At 33.1% G+C, this 19,486-nt stretch overlaps 2 protein-coding genes across 4 annotated transcripts in view; one reads left to right on the forward strand and one right to left on the reverse strand.

Annotated features, from left to right (window-relative positions):
• Positions 1 to 74: 74 nt before the first annotated feature.
• LOC111453194 (AMP deaminase-like) lies at positions 75 to 11,104 on the reverse strand. Its single transcript, XM_023094190.1, has 19 exons — positions 10,524 to 11,104; positions 9,166 to 9,323; positions 8,857 to 9,064; positions 8,259 to 8,437; positions 8,069 to 8,120; positions 7,858 to 7,985; positions 7,586 to 7,765; positions 7,374 to 7,441; positions 7,073 to 7,215; positions 6,046 to 6,107; positions 3,135 to 3,248; positions 2,773 to 2,913; positions 2,356 to 2,508; positions 1,982 to 2,035; positions 1,795 to 1,905; positions 1,531 to 1,704; positions 1,310 to 1,390; positions 706 to 804; positions 75 to 595 (listed from the first exon to the last, which is right to left on the reverse strand). The coding sequence occupies exons 1-19, from the start codon at positions 10,876 to 10,878 to the stop codon at positions 527 to 529; spliced, it is 2,529 nt and encodes an 842-aa protein (XP_022949958.1). The 5' UTR covers positions 10,879 to 11,104; the 3' UTR covers positions 75 to 526.
• Positions 11,105 to 18,937: 7,833 nt separating this feature from the next.
• Positions 18,938 to 19,486, forward strand: part of LOC111453218 (chlorophyll synthase, chloroplastic-like) — a 7,920-nt gene continuing 7,371 nt past the window's right edge. For all 3 annotated transcript variants that reach the window (XR_002712231.1, XR_002712230.1, XM_023094224.1), the window contains exons 1-2: positions 18,938 to 19,127; positions 19,353 to 19,397. Coding sequence is in view for 1 of the 3 variants with exons in the window: in XM_023094224.1 (XP_022949992.1) it covers positions 19,022 to 19,127; positions 19,353 to 19,397 (151 nt within the window). In the remaining 2 variants the exon portion in view is untranslated. The remainder of the gene's footprint in view (positions 19,128 to 19,352; positions 19,398 to 19,486) is intronic.

Genomic DNA, 19,486 nt, shown 5'->3' on the forward strand with positions numbered 1-19,486 from the left:
AACTAATATCATAACAAACCATCATATTATTAACGCAGCAACATGAGAAAAGCCATAAATTATAAGACTAAGAATTCAATGAGGGAAGCTTTCCCCCTTAGAACCATGGGGAAGCAGTATATCTTTATTTTGATGTCCTCTTATTATTTCCCAACATTATGATTATTTAGGCTACGTATAGAAATATGTATCTATATATTATCCATATATCCATATACTTAGTAGATTGTCTTTGGGATCTAAAGTGCCGATCTCATCCCAATAAGAAGTATTTCTCATACTACCAACGTTAAACTATGCCCACATCAAGGCTTCGGCTAGACAGACCCTCAGCTACCATTTGCACTTTTTGTATATACTCTCCTTCTCCCCTGCTTCAAATTTCTTCGTCCGGGTGCAACAACATGAATCAAAATCCAGCTCCTTCGTCGAGGCGATCGAATGACACCCAAATAACCGAACCTTCGAACTACCACCTAAGAATATAAATAATCCAGTGTGGTCTTAAGTGTTTCATCACTGCTCATCACTTTTCAATCTCATCAGGAAGGTCGGCCTTCCCAAGATAAACCAGCTGCATTTCCTCTCTCCAGATCTTTTAGGAGGGGAGGAAGAAAAGGGGCAGAAAAATGAAATTGTTAGGCGATCCCAGAAATCTCTCAAATGAGGAAGGAAGAGAATGGTAAGAAGAAAAAATAAGTATACCGTGTCACGGAATTCCACCCTGATGTGTGGCACATTTGTTCTGTGAATATCATTTCCTGCTGGTCCTCTCTTGTAATATTCTTTTCCGATCCAATGCGCCTGCAACGAAAAGGCGGGGTACCAGAAAAAAAGAAAAGAGTACATGTCATTGTTGCAAGCAGGAACAATAAGAGACGTTGGAAGAAATTTGTAGATCTCAATGGTCCTAGTATTTGCATCGGAGAAAATAACGTTTACAAGGACATATATCAATGATCTCATTCAAGTGTGAGCTCAATTTATACTGATTAGCTGTGCTCCTCAAGGGAACAGTTCTACAGCCTATAAATAGATCTGGTTCACGTAAGGGAGTTTTCTTTCACCATAGTAAGATAAATAAATGAAGATACACTTGATCTAGAACATTTAAGGTGTTCTAACACGACGTAGAGGCATGGATGTTTTCTGTTGAACACATTTAGACTGGATCATAGTTGGATGCAGCAACATATGCAGTTGCAGGAATTAAATAAGAGGAATATTTTCAATGCATCATAAATCATAGTATAGTATATGGGTGGGGGATTAATTAATAATTTATATTGCTCCAGAGTTCTGTATGTACCTTCAGAGCATGAGAGAAACCTGATTGGTAGACAGAATTGCGAGCTATTTCACATAGATCACATGAACTCAGCTTCCAGACCTGTAAAAATAAATTTGAACTTCAATTTCAAAAGATTTAAAAAAAAAAAGTAAACCTTCATAAAATCCGGTTCTCATATTGAGCCGCATAAAAAGAACAGAAATTTAACCTTATACACATGGTCAAGGAAAGATACTCACCGAAGCAGCTATGCTATATTCTTCCACCAGAGGTTCTTTTGTTAGGTGGATTTGAAGAGGATCATCAGTAGAAAGAGAGACATTTAGACCACGAGAAAAGAATACGGGAAATGGATTCCGATGATAGTCCAAAAACAGGGAGTTGTTGCTAAGGGGAGACATAGCAAGACCAACCTGTAAATGCACATGTCGTGTTTAAAATAAGGGACTGTAACAATGAGAATTCCGAGTTCAATAGGAAGAAATTGTTGTCTGCGTCGTTACCTGTGCTAGATAATATAAGTACTGAAGAACTGGAGACTTCCTCAAATTGATTCCATGTGCAATGCTATGAGCAGTTAGGAAAGTTGTAGCAAGGTGGTCAATATCACCAGCCTGAAAAGGATTATATTCATAAGTTGAACGTAAAAATGTAACGTATGCATCAAATTTGAATAGATTTCCAAAGTACCTCTCCAGAATGTGGACGAAGATTTATAGTGGTCATGCCCTTCGATTCACGAAGCTGAAAAGCAAATTCAAAAGGTTATATAACCCTTAAAAAAAGTTAAACATGGAGGAAGCACAGGCCAAAGCATCCATCATGATATCAATGCAGGAAACAATGAGAAAGCCCAAAAACAGCGAGGAATAAAAATAAAACCTTGAAAACGCCACCAAGATATAATTTATTTTAAAACAGACTCGTCTAAAGTTGTAAGATCAAGTACAAAATTTTAAAATGGGCTATTTATACTATGCATTCAAGTAACGGACTGCCATGTACTCTAAAATTTGATAAAAGATATGAGATAAAGTAAAGCGCTTTAGATCGTTTGGCGAAACCTTGTTTAGTGTATAGAGATTGGCATAGCAGTAATAGACATAGTATGAGAATGCAGGATTAAAAACATTCGTCCACTGAGCAGGTGTTGGCATGTGCTTGGTAGGGCGTCGTTCAGGCTTGCTCTCATCATCAACCAAATCCAAACCAACAACCTGAAAAGTAAATAAAAGAGAATAAAATTTAAAAATTTTGCACCCACATTGAGTCAAAAAGTTTATGGTGTAACATAGGTTGCTTTAAAAAATAAATAAAACATAAGTTATAATGGGAGAATAAATGAGAACGCAATTTTATCAACAATAGTTTCAAATCATCCCTACAAAAATCAGTATTACATAGTCAGACACTATCTTCGTATAAACAAACTGAGAAGCTCTTGTAAGATAAATTGAAGATTCTTTTGGTTGATAACAAACCTGTTTCAAGAATACATGCAACTGCGGATGTGAATCTGGATCCACCGTGGCCTCAAATAATGGAATGAAGATGTTGTCAAGAATGTTTTGAAATGAAGTCACAATCCCCATTTCCTTATACACATTGTAAAGTCGCGGCAGCTGAAATGCAAACCATAATAAAATAAGAAAGAAATAAGCAGCATTAAGATTAACATCGTCAGCTACAAAAGTAAAGCAAATTTCAGAAAAGAAAGTACTTCTCAGTGTCGTTGTGAAGCATAAAACTTATGACCACAAACTCTAATTTTCACTGACAAGCCAGGCATATATGATAAGCCAAAAGAACCTTTTTTTTTTCTCTTGAGCTTTTGAAGCATTACCTGAATTAACCACACGACATTTTCACTGTATAAATCATTATTAATTATCCAACTGGCAAGTTGATCCCATTCACTTTGCTTCCTTCCATATATAGATATCCGATATTCAGCCATCTGCAGTAAAAGAATGAAACATCAAACATGGAAAAATAGAGGGGGATCAATGTCTTTAAAGGAGGAAGGACACTATTATTTTCATCTATATTAAATTTGCATAAAGCTACCATGAGTTTATTTTTCATGCATCCACGTCATCTGAAGTTTTAGACAGAGCCAAAAATAGGCTGGTAAAAACTTTGTACCAACTCTTTAGCTCATCGGCTTCTTTAATTCAACCAAAAACGCTTACAACCCATCAAGGATATTCTGATGCATCAGAAGGGAAATAGATCAAGTATCAAGAGACGAGTGTGTTTTTTCTAGTTGATCTATGTACTGCCCCATTCTCTTTTTTCTTTCTTTTTTTGTCTTTTAATGTTTTTTAATGTCAACAGCAATACAAACACTCTGACTTGCTTACTCCATATAGCGTGGACATAACATGTAACCTTCCAAATATTAATACAGAGATTCATATGAACAAAGGCATCATGCACGATAAACTTCAAGGAAGATGTGAAGAAAATGCTAGTTCAAATCATCACCACATCAAAGAAGAACCAAGCTTCACTTATTCTTGGATGGTTACAAATTTTGGATGAATAATAATTTAGAGTCATGGTATTTTATTAATGTATTTTAGAACTTATTTATTTTATCATTACATTTACATAGTGGCTGATTATGGTCATAAAATATGAAGGTTAGAACTCTTTAAATGCCTCACAGAAGGTCAAGGGTTCTCACCTTGAAGCTCTATAAAATGCCTCACAGAGGTCAAGGGTTCTCACCTTGAAGCTCTATAAAATCATGTATGTTATCTTTGAAAAGTAGACTTAGAAAATGTAGTAAAAATAGCATTTATGCTTTCCTTTAGCAAATGGCTGCTAAGTTTCTTTGCAATTTTATGTAGTTTAGATTGAAGGTTTAGAATCATTCGAGCTTAACATGATTAATCTTGCTTGTGGAGTGATTCAAATCTCAAAGAAGTATTCTTGTCTTGAGATATTTGATCAAGAAGGTAATTCAAATTTTTCCGAGTGATTGCTTATCATTAGGGCCAAGTTTTTTTGAAATTCTACGTAGTTTAGGTTGCATGTTTAGAATCATTATTAATTTTGCTTGTGGAGTGATTCGAATCTCAAACAAGTGTTTTTGCTTTGAGATTTTTGATCAACTAGGTAATCTGAATCTTACTTCTTTTATTGTGATTCCTTATCAGAGATGCAAAGGACGAAGTAAAAGATTCTGTACATGGTCTTCAACATATATCACAAGAAAAAAAAATTATTTCATAAGCTGGAAAAGAATAGGAAATAATTCATTAGCATAAAAAGGTCAATTATATTACAATTACAATTTTCTAAATGAATATCAGGAAATAAAAACAAACATTGCACGCAGTATGTGAATATGGAACTTTATTGAAATAACTCCACCATTTCTCATTCACATATTAAAAATAAATATCCTTTACTTACATTTTCTTTTGTACAAAAGCACCGAAGTCTATTTTAATGTCCAAAAGGTGCACTGTAGGTATAAGTTTTAGTACGGTTAAATGAGATAGGAAATGTCTCATCCAGTAATCATTGGACTTTACAACATCAAGAATTGAAGACAAGATAAGGATTAAAAGAAGGGCTGAAGACAAAAACTTATTTCTCTACAAAAATTAAACCTTAGGTTGGAATCCTTGGTTAAGGGATAGGATAGACATGAGGCTTCTTCTAAAAAAATTATTGTCTCTCAACAAAAATGGATAATCCCCTTGACTTTGTTTCCTCTGCAAAGTGTCGAATATCAGTTTGCTTAAGTTTGGTCCAAACTTTTAAGTCTAGAGATTCTTCCATGTCCATTATAGCTGGGGGAAATCTTGAAGAGTGAACCCGTTTCAAAATACCTTTTGGAGACTTTCCTTTAAAAGTGCAATCTTATTACTCCCCCTGTAAAGAAGTCCTTAGAATTGGTGCATGATGACGAGCTTTCAGATACTGCGGTGGTAGGTGTGTAGAGTTCAAACATAGTCTACAAAGGATTTTTTTTTTTAAATAAAGAAACCAAGCTCTCATTTAGACAAAAGAATACAAAAGGATATACAAAAAGTCAATCCAACAAGAGAGGCCAAGCATCTAACTGTACACGAAATCTAAATTGGAAGAGCCTTGTGGTTTGGTACTCTTCTCATTCTCATGTACCGACAGCCAGCATCTAAAAGTTTTTGGGTTGTCCAAGACATATCCCCTCTAACTGTCACAACACATCCATGAAAGTAATTCTGAATTCCCTTTTTGAAGTAGAGTTACCATGGAAAACCAATTTTGTATCAACCTTTAGATACATTTGACTCGAAATGAACGAGAGGATTTATGAGCCGTACAGGACACTTAAGGATGTCTGGAATCTGTCTGTTTTGATTCACCTATTTAGCCTTTTCTTCCAAGTCTTTTGTGATTTTTCTTTTTCCTTTATTACAAATGATTAGAGCTCTTTCTTGCAACGAGTGTTAGTTGTATTTATTCTCTTCTAGCAGCTCCCCGCCAAACTAACGTTTTAGAGGGGAAAAAGGATCAGTTTAGATTCACTTATAGGGAGTTGACGTCATAGAATTTACTAAAAACACACAAAGATGAACGATCAATTTTTTTTTCCCTTTCATCTAAAAATTTGTTCTATGCACACGTTTAACGAACAGAGAATACACTACAGATAGATTGAGAATATACATAGTATATGCTAGAGAAAATCCACGCCATAAAACAAATGAATTCAAAATAGCGTATCTGACTATAAAGAAGGAAGAATGATGCACCTGATATTTACTTGCACCAAGATCAGAAAATACTTGTTTGGTCACCTCACCAAGGAAACGGCCTTCAAATAGACATCCATCCAAATATCAAAAACTAATGAAATGCACTAATCTAGTAAAATTGCTTAAGGATACTGGATACATGACACTATGGTCCATAGTCTATATCTACAACCACATCTCTGGTCATTTAAACCAGCAACAAAACACTTGCATGCTATCATGATCCATTGATAAAAGGATTGATAGACATGGGATATGCGGGGAATATAAAGTTATATGAGAACAGAATGCACGTGTAGGGTGTATGAAGTTATTTCTTTGAGAAAATATGTTCAAAGACCCGGGTTAAAGGTAAAGGATTGAAGATATCCAAACTTCTGTCAACAATATTGTATATAGTGTTTCAAAAAGCCCACTGAGACGCAGCCTCCTTTCTTAATGAAGCCTGATTGGAGATGCACCTCAGCACTTGTGGTGTGCTCCTCAAGCCTAATTTCCTACTTTATTTATTTTATTTTTATAAGAAAGAAATACATGAATTTCTTACAAACTCGAATAACATCTCTATTTTCTTAAATTTTATCATCTTATTATTTATCATTTATTTTTCTTCATATTTAAAACTTTATTTACTTTTTTTATTATGTGCCTCATAAATGAAACCTGCATTCTATTTTATTCCTTTTGCACCACGCACTTAAGCTCCAAAGGGCTATAGCACTTCAGTGCGCTTTGAACTTAAAAGAACACCGAATTTTGTGTTTGCGTATATGAGTGAGTGAGAGAGAGAGCTTCCATCTAACCGTTGAAAAAAAATTATCATTACATAAACAGCAAATGCATGGCTTTGGTTAGAAGGTTATAAATGCTCCTTATTCCTTAACTAATTTCAGTATGCAAATCACAGCCCTGAAACCAAAATTGACCAACCAAATATGCAACACAGGAGAATGTGCAACCAAAATCAAACGTCACACTATTCTAATGTCAAATCTAAAAGTTTTATAAAGTAAGCAACATATACCTTGAATTAGGTTATCCTGCTTTAGGAAGATCTCCCTGAGCCTACTTTGACCACAGGGGTTGTATTTAAGATTAAACTTGTCAAAACGATGAAATGTGCTCTTGTCAGCATGAACATCCAAGAGGTCAACATTTAAGTCGTACCTGTGCTCCATATGTCAAAAGAAATCAATATTCCAGACTCGGACATATTAAATAAAAGTTCGAATTGGATAAAATCAGTATCTCTTGTTTTCCCTTTTCGGATTTTGAATAAAAGTGACTATTCACTATGAAGGAAAAATGGATAAGGAAAAACTTACCCAGATAAGTCCAAGCTCTCAAAAACTTCTTTCAAGGTCAAATATGTACCATCCCGAAATATTACAACCTAAGTAGAGGAATATGTCCACCATTATTTGTTTAATAAGAAAGAAAATGCCTAGAAGCAGTTAACAGAATGAATTTTAAGATGTGGAGCATCAATGTTTACAACCATAATAGATACGGGAAGAAACACTATCACATTCATTACCTCATCAGGCTCTTTTCTCAACTTGGACTTTATAAATCTTAAGAGATGTTTCTGGTTCATGCACGCGGAGTGATGAACATGAGTATCAACTTTCCTGACATTGTAAAAGTCACGGTGTGGAGCACTTTTCTGAGCCAGAAATTCCTTGTCCGCATTAAGCATCAGATGAAGATTGAATTTCTGAATGACGTGAATATATGGGATATTCATCAGGGATGAAAAATAGAAACATAACAAACATTTCAATAACTTAAGGTTTACAGGACACATGCCTGTTCGAGAAGATTCAGTCGATGGTGGCACAGAGTTCTAATGTTTCCTGCTGCAGTGACTCTAAGTATGTGATGAAGATCGGTAAAGAAGGTGGTTGCATCAGCAACAGGAAAAAGTTCTTCCTTCGCTGCAAATAATTCAAATAAAACTCATAAGAAGAGCAATTAAAAATAGACATCAGAAGTTTGTGGATAACTCTCATGTTCTTACAATCTTTGTCTGCATAGACGTGAATGACCCCGTCTTGCATCTCAAAATGATGCTGCAGAAAGAAAATATAAATTGAATAAGAGGAACAACAAAATAAAATGCATAACTACGAAAACAAAGGACTTTGAAGCAAAATTAGTAACATGCAGCACAATATACTAAAACTATTTGTCAACGATGACAAACTCACATCAGACTTGCCCTCAGAAGTGTATTGAAATGGATCAGGATTAGGTTTCGGTGTACTGGGGTCGGATATGATTTCTTTCTCCCACGGAGCAACAGCCTCCCTGAATACATATCGTTTACGCATCTCGAGGCATTCTTGAAGAACCAGATATGACTCTACTTCATCAGGTAATGGTACCTCTAGAAAAGCGTCAGACAAATAGAAATATATTAAACATCAAGTCTGCATACATGTGAGAAAAAATCCAATTCAATTTTACTTCAATTATTGACCAATGAGCTTGCGTATGAACAAAGTACCTAATAATTCATTCAATACAACAAACAGCATGGCATACTTACCTCAGTTCGTGTTTTCTATACAGAGAACATATTATTGCGTTATACATTCTTTATGAAAGATTACATTAATATACAGAGAACATATTATTGCGTTATACATTCTTTATGAAAGATTACATTAATATACAGCCATAACACAAACAAATAAGCCTATGTTACCATGTTAAGCACCTTAAAATCATGACTATAGTATTGTTATCTAATGGTCAGGGAAAGACAAGAAGTAAATCACATAAAAAGTTTCCAATTAGTAATACCAGATGGGGTAATTTTGAGCCGTACAAAGGTTTCTTGCTCAGGCTCTTTCCTCAAAATATCAGCTGCGATTGGATCAGGCTGGACACCATGCAGATCACCTGATACACTATGAGATCGAATCATACTTGAAGCAGCCAACGCAATCTGCTCACCACTGGCATTAATGTGATCAGGAAGATTTTCAAATATGCCCTTACATTCTGCACCCTGCACGTGGGGTTTAAATGCAACACTATAAATTATCCCAAGCTCCAGAGGCCATTAGGTGTCCAAGAAACTAAGAACATGCAAGGGAGTTAAGTACTCACTGCATTTCCATTAGCAAGCAGATATGCTGAATTTAATTTAGTATCCTCAGCTATATTATCGTCTTCATCCGATCCTTCAACGCTCTCAAAGGCACTCGTACTTGCAATGGGTGACTTCGGTGAAGTAGGCCGAATTGATCTCTTGGTAGAATTTTTCCCTGATACAATTGATTATTCGGAGGGAAAAGTACATTAATATAGGTAATTCAATCTTAATATATATACGTGAAAATTTGTATGAAAGATTGCAAGGATAATTTAGATAATCTGGAGTTTTCTTGGCAGAATGAAATCATGAGTTCTGAAGCTGGACTTGCATCAAAAACATGAGCCAAAAGGATAGTTGAATCAACCTATTGATGCCAAGTGCTAACTATTTTTTTAGTCTATTTGGAAAAGCCATGGGCCACCAATATCCTAGACAGTTCTTAAAACACAGATTAGGAATCAAGTCAAAATGATATATCCAAAATGAAATGAACTGGAGCAAATTGCCTTAGCTCATGCGTGATCTCCTACCAAACATTGTCACGCAATATCCATATCATCTTTAAACCCATTGACTTGAGAATTTAGATTACCATACTTGATGAGTTGTTAAGACTTCAAGCTTTATCTTTTTAATAAGAAACAGTCAAACTTTAATCACTATCCATTTCCTATGCCCTGGATACCCATACCAAATAAAATATTTAAATGGCAGGATAATCCGTTTTACATTTCCAAAGGAAGGGAGAAAAGACTTGTCAAGATGAGCATGAAGGAATCACAATAATCTCAAGGTTAGCAGGTTATGTTACAGATAAGCAGAACATTTTAGAAATAAAATATTTAACTATCGGATTCTGAAATACATGACACGAGACGCCTTGGATTGCATGGCTAAAGAATTAATCAGCTAAATAAGACCATGTTTAATTTTCACAAATAGGGTAAGAGAAAGTTCACAACCTTACTTAAAGGCGATATCTACAGTATTATCCGTCACACGAAGATTAAGATACTCTGAATCGTCTTATGAAGACCCGCACGGGAAGTCCTCATATCAATGAGCTACGATTCAGACAGTAGCGCATCGACCGATTCATTAGAACTTAATAGTTAATCACGATTCTAAAGTTCAAGATAATTCATCAGCCGTATAAATTGAAACAGAGTAGTGAGTGATAAGCCTCCGTCTAAATTATTTAGAACCAAAAGTACCATAGAGGCATCCAGTACCAGTAGATGATAAAAAGCGAAGCATTCCCATCGAAATCCAACAAAACCATGATGCATAAACCACTACACAAAACTGAATAGCTTTTATGCATATAAAGTCCATAAATCTCCGGTAGAAAAATCCATCGAATCCATACCTTCAGGAAGTGTGTGTAACCTCGGCAGCCCTGCCGGAATCACGTCCAGAAGCACCTGTCCATTTCGCTTCTCGTCTCCATCAGTCCCACCGGAAATAGCAGTGACGTCCGGCAGCGAAGCGGAGCCTCGCCGATTGTAGCCGTTCCCCTTCCGCCGTACATGGCCGCGCTGCTTCTTCGAATGCTGAGGCGAGTCAACCTCCAAGTTATCATCCCTCTCCCTTTCCCTCTCGACAGTCTTGGCAAACTCCAGCAGCTGAGTTAGGGTTTTCCGGTGCATATAATACGCCGAAACAGCGACGACAGAGGCCCCTATCAGAGCCGCCATAGCCATGTGCAGCGGATAAGTATCCATCGGAGTTGGGTATGAGAAAACGACACGCCCCTAACCTGAGAGACAGAGTTGTGAATCGTTAGCAGCAAATTACAGTGCGCCAAAATCCTTAACAGAGCACCGATTTATTCGAGCAACCGAGGCTCTGCTTTGATATTTATAGAGGAAGAGATATCAGGGAGAGAGCCCAGTGAGACTGCACACACAGAGGAAGAGAGAGCTTTTTCTCTCTCCTACTCCGCCCTCTCTCTCCAATTTTTAGATTTTTCTGTTTATATATTTCCTATTAGGGTTTTTTTTCTTTTTTCTTTTTTCCTTTTTTCTTTTTTCTTTTTTCTTTTCGCTCTTAATAAAATCCTATTTTATTCATTTAAAACCTTTTTACTATTTACTCTCTAAATTTTTAAAATATCGAAGTCAGAGACATCCATCATATAATATACTTTAATGAAGATGTAAAGAAAATATTGTTGAAATTATCAAAAGATATTTCGATTCATGCCACGTTAAAGAAGAATCAAGTTTCATGTTATAAATTTTTGGAGAATTACAATTTAGAGTTATTGTATTTCTTTAATGTATTTTAAGACTTTTTATTTACTTCAAGTTACCGTGGAATGCTTTTAATAGTTTCATTTTTAAACTATATAAGTCAAAGTAGGTTGTATTTGTAAGTAGACTTGGAAAATATAGTAAAAAAAGCATTTGTGCTTTTCTTTAGCTAATAGCTAAATTTCTGTGCAATTATATGTAGTTTAGGTTGTATGTAGAATCATTCAAGCTCGACATGATCAAGTGTTCTTGCCTTGAGATATTTGATCAACAAGAATCATTCAAGCTAGACATGATCGATCTTACTTGTAGAGTGATTCGAATCTCAAACAATGTTCTTGTCTTAAGATATTCGATCAACAAAATAATCCGAATCTTATTCTCCATGTATTGATTCCTTTTCTTATTGATCTCTTTATTTTATAAATATGATAAAATTAATTATTTAAATTTAAAATTTTATTGTATTATTTATTTTACTAAATATTCATTTACTAATATTTAAATGTATCTCGTTTTGACTAGGTCTAAATTGAATACTCCCACTCAACCTTTAAGCATCAAACTCATTATTCAACATTTGAGTTTGACTCATTGGATCAAAGATTAGACTGAGCTTGAGTCGACTCAAGAAATATTAATTATTTAATAATTTTTAAAAATATTTTTTAAAGTTTTCTTAATTGATGGTTATTAAAACTCATTGAATTTATATTTTTATTTAAATTTATGTAACAAAACTGAAGTGTTTTATTATTAGTTTTGTTGGACAACGTTATTATACTGAAGTTTCATACAATACTTGTTTTTAAAAATAAAAAAATTGTATTAATTTTTAACACTTTTCAAATTTTTGTTATTAACTAATACTATGTTTTAATAAAGTTTAATTTTTACATTTATAAAAATTATATATACCCATATATATTTCAGTTGCCCCGAGTTACAACTGGATTTAAATATAGTCCAATTAGGTTCTAGAAATTTTGCTACTTATTCCTCTGCAATATGGTCACGTTACCTACTCCTCACTTCTTAAGAACGAAAACTATCCCCACAAACTAACACGAGTCCTTTCAACGTATTTTGTCATAACGCACATGCATCCTAGAAAAATAATTTAAGAGGTCACCCGACAAACGCTTAACTATGAAGTTCCTATAATTGAGTTACATAAAAGAAATGTGCACCTTGTTGGTATAAGTAGTAATTAATTTTTTTTTTTAAGTCTTCCTTCGTCATTCTATTCATAGTATCACTTTCATTCAGATGTGGTCTCGAATCATTTACGTACCTTTTATTTACTTGGATTTCACATGTCCACCTAATTTCACTGTGGTTCATCTTCGAACCACATCTTACTGAAAGAGGTACCACTCTGATACCATTTTCGTATACTTTAAAAAAACAAACTCGTTACCGCTAGTTTAACATTTTTTTGTATATTTATTTTATTTTAGTTTTATGATAAAGCAAGAACGGTGAGCCATATCTTTATGAAAAACGACTAATATCTTAATTATTCCTTTCTTTTTTAATCAATTATTGGATTGTTGGGTTATATATATGATCTCATATGTCTTTATTTGACATTTTTTTTAAAGGAAATGACAAAAATTCAGTTGAAAAGTTTGGTGATGATATTTCTAAAAGTTTGAAGAGGTGTGGAATTTAGCTTGGAAAGTAGAAAAAGGACAGTTTTTCATAATATATATAATGGGAGAAAGTTCCATTTTACCCTTCCCTTCATTAATTTTCATCCCTTTAAAACTTTAAGCGGATACACAATCATATCGTAGATGTCTCCCGAGTCAAACATAGGTTTACAACTCTATTGTAATAGCTCAAGCCCATCGCTACTAGATATTGTCCTCTTTGAATTTTTTATTTCGAGCTTAACACGTCTGCTAGGGAAATGTTTCTACACCCTTATAAAGAGTGTTTCGTTCTCCTCTCTAATCAATGTAGGATCTTACAATCAACCTTTCTTTGGGACTCGCTTCGTTGCTGATACTTGTTCTTCTCTCCAATTGATGTGTATATCAGATCAATTATTATTATTTTATATTGATATTCTTAATAAAAATATCACTTTTTTTTTTAAATTTTCATATACGATGTTATTTGAATTTTAAAAAAATAAAACTAAAAATAAAAATTCTATCGGCGTGGCATGAGGCACGTGTAAAATGGTGGGGCCCACAAAGATGGAAATGAAGAATCGTGTTATGAGAAGAGTGGATCGAGGTCTCTTTCAAGCCTGCCGTGTCTGTGGCATCTTGAAAATGTGTGGATTATTATTATTTTTGTTATTTATTTTTATTTTATGCAAAGGTATATATGTATAAAATTATTAAAACATTTATTAATTTATTTATAAATTGGAGAATAAGATATAAATATTAAAGATTAAACAATATTATTTACAAATATATAACTTAGTTTGGAAGTAAAAGCAAAATTACTTATTAACTTAAATAATTCTTATAAATATAATTATTTAAAAAAATATTCGTCTTTATTGATAGGTTCATCGAATATAGATTTGTAAATATTAATTACTTTTATTAAACATTCTTAAATTTTTAATATATGAATGAGAGCGATTTTTAAATTAATATACTAAATTTGAAATTATCAAACTAATTTAATTATAAAAAATTAATCAAATTCTAAATATTTATAGAATTAATTATGAATTGGATCTTGAGGCATGTTTTTGAGTTGAGAAATAGAATGATGGAAAAAATAATTAGAAAATAACTGGATTTTATATATATTTTTTTTATCAGGAACAATGATTTCTTGCTTTATATATTTTTTTATAAATAAAATGGATAAGATTTGGCCGATCTCGATCATGTTTCCAGCTCAGCTCCGTGAAATTAGTCCCTCATGGGTCCGCCCTACCCTCTATAAAATTATTTTTATCTATATTAAAATATAAATTTATATTAAATCACAAATTTAGTGTGTTTCGGGATTATTTAGTCCTCGTGTATTAAAAAAATTAAAAATTAATTACTATCTCAAAATTTTAATTTTATATCTAATAGATTTGTGAATTAAAAAAATTAAAATATTCATAATAGAGTTAAATTTAGCTGTAAATCATATTTTTAGATTGAATTAATATTATTTAATTTAATTGGTTTAATTTCATCTTAATTTTGAAAATAGTATTATTTTCGAAAAAAAATAATTTATTTTTAAAAAATATTCCCTTATTATTGTCTGCATTACGTATGCCAAAGCCAATGATACTGCATATTTAAGTTTTTTAATAAAATTATTAAAATAATTAAATTTAAGTAAAATATCCCAAAAAAAGAACCTACATATATATATATATATATAATTCAGATAGTTTGGTTCCTTGCGCCAAGTTTAGTGCACATCACACAACAAACTTGGCATCTCCCAAGACATGTCCTTGTCCAAGGGAAGGGTTCTTGGAATATGCTTTTGGTACACACGGTCGGGATGGAGATGGAGATGGGCAAAGAATATCGATAATAGAATAATGAAGATTTTTTAAATTGTCAATTCAAGCCTAATGCAGAGATATGATATCAATTCTTGTCACAAAAGTTGATGGTTGATCTTGTATTGTTGTATTGCTGAACTGTAAAAAGAAATTTTTTGAAATTGTCCACAAAAATGTTGCCAATTTTAAAATATATGTTCGTGTTTGGTTTAGAATCTTATTAGGATTGAAGTGGCACCCATGACCAAGATTCGTATCGGTATCTATGGATTGATCACGAGCCGAAATATGGTTAGGGCTCTTATGTGTCTTGAGCTTATACTGAATGCAGTTAATATAAATTTCGAAACATTTTCTGATTTTTTTGATAGTCGCCAATTAAAAGGGAATATTTTCTCAATTTTTGTTATAGCTATTGCAGCGGCTGAAGCAGCTATTGGCCCAGCTATTGTTTCGTCAATTTATCGTAACAGAAAATCAACTCGTATCAATCAATCGAATTTGTTGAATAAGTGACCTGTGTGCCCCGAAATTCTCTTGTCATCATCTAACATGATTTGTTCTTACTCACGTGCATATGATGAAGATTTTCAGGAGGTTACCTAATAATAGAATTGAGTCAAGCAAAATAAGCTTAAATTTAAAGTTTCTATGATTGAGCCGCTCAAAATGAAAGTGCGCTTTGTTGATATAGGTAGTGACTTCTGATTCTTTTAAGTCTTTCTTATTCATCCTATCATCAGGATCGTTATCATTCAAATGTAGTCTCGATTCATTCATGTACTTCTCATTTACTCATGTACTTCTTCTTTACTCGGGTGTCACATTATAAGTGAAACAATATAAGTGGAATATGATGCGTAGAATTTGAACAAATTCTTGGAATTATTTATTGGAGGAGTTTGGCAATGGTGGATTGCTTTACTTTCATGTGTGTTGGATAATGGATTCCCTTTGGAAACCAAGTGCTAGACATGCTTTGTAGTTGAGCAGTGTTCATACCAACCAAAATCATAAAGGCGTTGAGTTGAGGAAAGTCGAGTTAGATTAGATTTTTTTTTAAGTTGGGTTAATTTTTTTAAAATAGAAAATTCAGATCTGTTCACAAGTTCGATATTTTCTTTTGTCGGGATCAACCCGACCAATCTGAAAATAGAGTTATAGTCTAACCCTATCTACTCGGGAATATAGAGTTGGGTTGGGTTAGTTTAGTTGATTTTGGATTGTGAACTTTATTCCGTGGGTGCTTCTCTCTAAGGCGGAACGCTCTCCTACCGATGCATTTTAACATGTCACAGCTTTGACAGATCGCTTAGCACCGTTCATTTTCGGCGCAAGAGCGCTAGATCAGTGACCTATTATGCACTTTTTTAAGGGTGGCTACTTCTAGGCAAACCTCATAGCTGTCTCTACACCCCTAGCTCGTTTATCACTGAGTGGTCATTATAGGCCTTAGCTGGTGATCTGGGTTGTTTCCCTCTCGACGATGAAGCTTATCTCCCATCGTCTCACCGCCCGACCTTGACCCCTATTCTAGTTGAAATAGTATGAAATTTAGAAAATAATTTTATTTAAGTAAATCATAAAGCTTAAGAAGAAACAATAGATCTCTTTGTCCTCATCCACAAGCTGTGAAAGCCACGTGAAGAAGTTGTTTGCCTAAATTTGAGAGTAAAACCCAGTGGTCGATGTGCTTCAACGATGAAGCCAAATTGAACGGCACCTTCGAGACCGCATCACATGTTAAGAGTTCAAATGTGGGTGGAGAGGATAATTCCGATTTAAATTTTAGAAAATCGAAGATTCGTTTCGGTTCGTAGGTTGACATTGTTTTTATCCGGTCAATCCAACCAATTTGAACATACAGTTACAATTCAACCCAACCCGAATCATCTTTAGAAGCTTAGCTTGCAAGGCTCACTCCCACAATAAGATGTCAAATCCCGTCTCTATGTTTCCACTCTTCATTTCGAGGTAAAGGGCGAGTCCCATGCGTAACTTTGTGGATCGCGGCTTCAAGCACTAATCCCTACAGGTGTCCGTAGTAGGTTGACCACCCTACCTAAACCAATCATCATATCGGTCTCTAGGCTCCATTGCTCGAAAGGCTCAGCTTCAAAATAGAACGTGAAGCTTTCGTCTCATATGGGTCCCCTAGAAATGGAGTTTGGCCTAAAGATTTCGACTAGGTTAGAGTGTGGACTTTGTTTGAATTACTCCCGTCACTAATCTAACCCGCCGAAAATAATGATAATAAAGGAAAATTCCTAATGTATTAAACAATATTCTTAAAAAGTAAATATATGATAAAGAAATTGCGAGCAACTACCATTTTTTTACAATATAAAATGGTTATTAAAGAGTATTTTTTAGTGTAAAGTTATAACGTGGTAATTTAGTTACTTTTATGTTCCTTTCTTTTAGTGGAAAATCATTTTCAACTTTATTTACATTAAATAGTAAATAATTTAAAAGGTGGAAATGGGTTGAAACTGCCTTTTTTATTTTATTTTATTTTATTTTAAAGTGGTAGTGCTCCAATAATATATATATATATATATTCACTAATCACGTTTTTTAATAGTTATTATTTATATTTATTAATTTTCGCATCAAAGTTATTGATAAGATTATAATATATTTTTTTTATTTTAATGTTTGCAATTAGTTAACCACAAATTGTCATAAGATATCATTATTACTTTAAAAATAAAAATACACTTGAATTTTACATTTTATTTTTAAAAAATATTTATAAATTATAAAAAAATTCAATAATATCCTCAAAATTTAAGAAAAATTAAAAATACATTTATTGTTGCAAAATACCCTTATACTTTCAAAATGATTTAAAAATTTTTGTTTAACTTTAAAGAATATCCTTGAATTCACTAAAAAAAAACTTTTTTAAAAATATCAAACGAGGTGTCCATAATAAATGATTTTCTCCATACATTGACGATAAGAGTTTTTTTAAAAAAATTTATAATCGTAAATGGGTTAATACTACTTTAAAATTTAATAGGTATTTTTTAAATATAGTACTAAAAAGAAAAATACTTTTTGAAAATTTTAATTTTTTTTTGTGCGTTAGTTATAAAGTATATAATAAAGGGAATAAATAATTAAAAAATATAAGTTATAAGATAGTTTTGCCTCGTAATAACCGTTGAATCAACAGACTCAAATAATATGTAGATATAGTTTGAGATTTTTTTTCCACGTATATAATTGAATAATAAATAAAATGTCGACTATATATTTGGCAGTTTACCCAAATAATTTATCATGGAATTGATCTAAAGTTGTAAAAAAATAAATAAAATAAATTAGGGAACAAATATAAAAATGGAAGGCTTAATCCATTTGACAAGCTTGCCCTCTTACTCGAACGCTCGTCTGAATAAGCCCAGTGGGCTGGCCCAACTATTTCTATTTATTTATTTTTTATTTATTTGCTGATTTGTTAATAGACAAGCATTTTTGATGCGTAGAGTTCGAATAAAATTTTAAATTCTACCGATTATTCTTAATTATACTTTAACTATTTGGGTTATATTTTAATGATTATTAGAGATGTCTATTTTACGACTAAGATCTACCTTAAACAGGAACGAGATTCCCGATTTAGACGAAAAATGGGGAGTGAGGATGAAACATTTTTTACCCTCATAAATAGGATTGAGGACGAGATTATATTCTTCATCCTCACTCAATTCTATGCCTCGCCTCGTTTAATATATAAACACGCTTTTGACTCTATTACAAAAATATATTAATTAATTTTGAAATTTTAAAATAATATTTAAATTACAAATTTACGTTGTAATATTAAAAATTATGTTAATAAATATATAAAATTTGTGTATAAAATATGTTAATAAATGTATTGTTGTAACTTCAAACATGGTCACCACTTAAGTGAGAACATCTTGATTATGGTAAGCTAAGATGTAGAGTAAAATTACCCTCCTCGATAATAGTCCGGTTAGCTTTATTTCTATGTTTATTATTATTGTTTCACATTCTAAGCTGGTTAAATTTCACCATAGTCTCCTCTTTCTCTCCGCGCAGGATCTTAGAGTTTTAGTGGGAGTTCCAAGAAGCACTGGAGATAGTGCTTCAATGGCGTTGACGCTGAATACAGCTTCATTTGTGAGATCATCGAGCATCCAAGCCAATCGAGTTCGAATTCAGTATGCTCTATCGCCGGTTTCTGTTTCGTTTTCTAGTGAGTTCACTCTGTAATGCCTCAACAGTTTCTGAAAACAACAAAAATGAATACACATTGATATCCAAGAGCTTTGAAATCGAAGAATGAAACTCTGTGTTACGTGCATGACTGTTTCGAGTTTCTTGTTATTCTTCACGGACTTCTCTGGCTTCAATGTGGATTTTGAGATATCATGTGCTAATTCTTTTTATATTAGTAACGACGGATTGTTCATTTTTCCAGGAAGGAGACTATCGGTTATTGCCGCTGAAACTGACAAGAATGAAGGTCTTTCATGAGTTTTTTTTTTTTTTTTTTTTTTTTTTTTTTTTTTTTTTTTTTTTTTTTTTTTTTTTTTTTTTTTTTTTTTTTTTTTT

This window comes from Cucurbita moschata, unplaced genomic scaffold (genome assembly GCF_002738365.1).
Source record: "Cucurbita moschata cultivar Rifu unplaced genomic scaffold, Cmos_1.0 Cmo_Scf00015, whole genome shotgun sequence".
Lineage (NCBI taxonomy): Eukaryota > Viridiplantae > Streptophyta > Magnoliopsida > Cucurbitales > Cucurbitaceae > Cucurbita > Cucurbita moschata.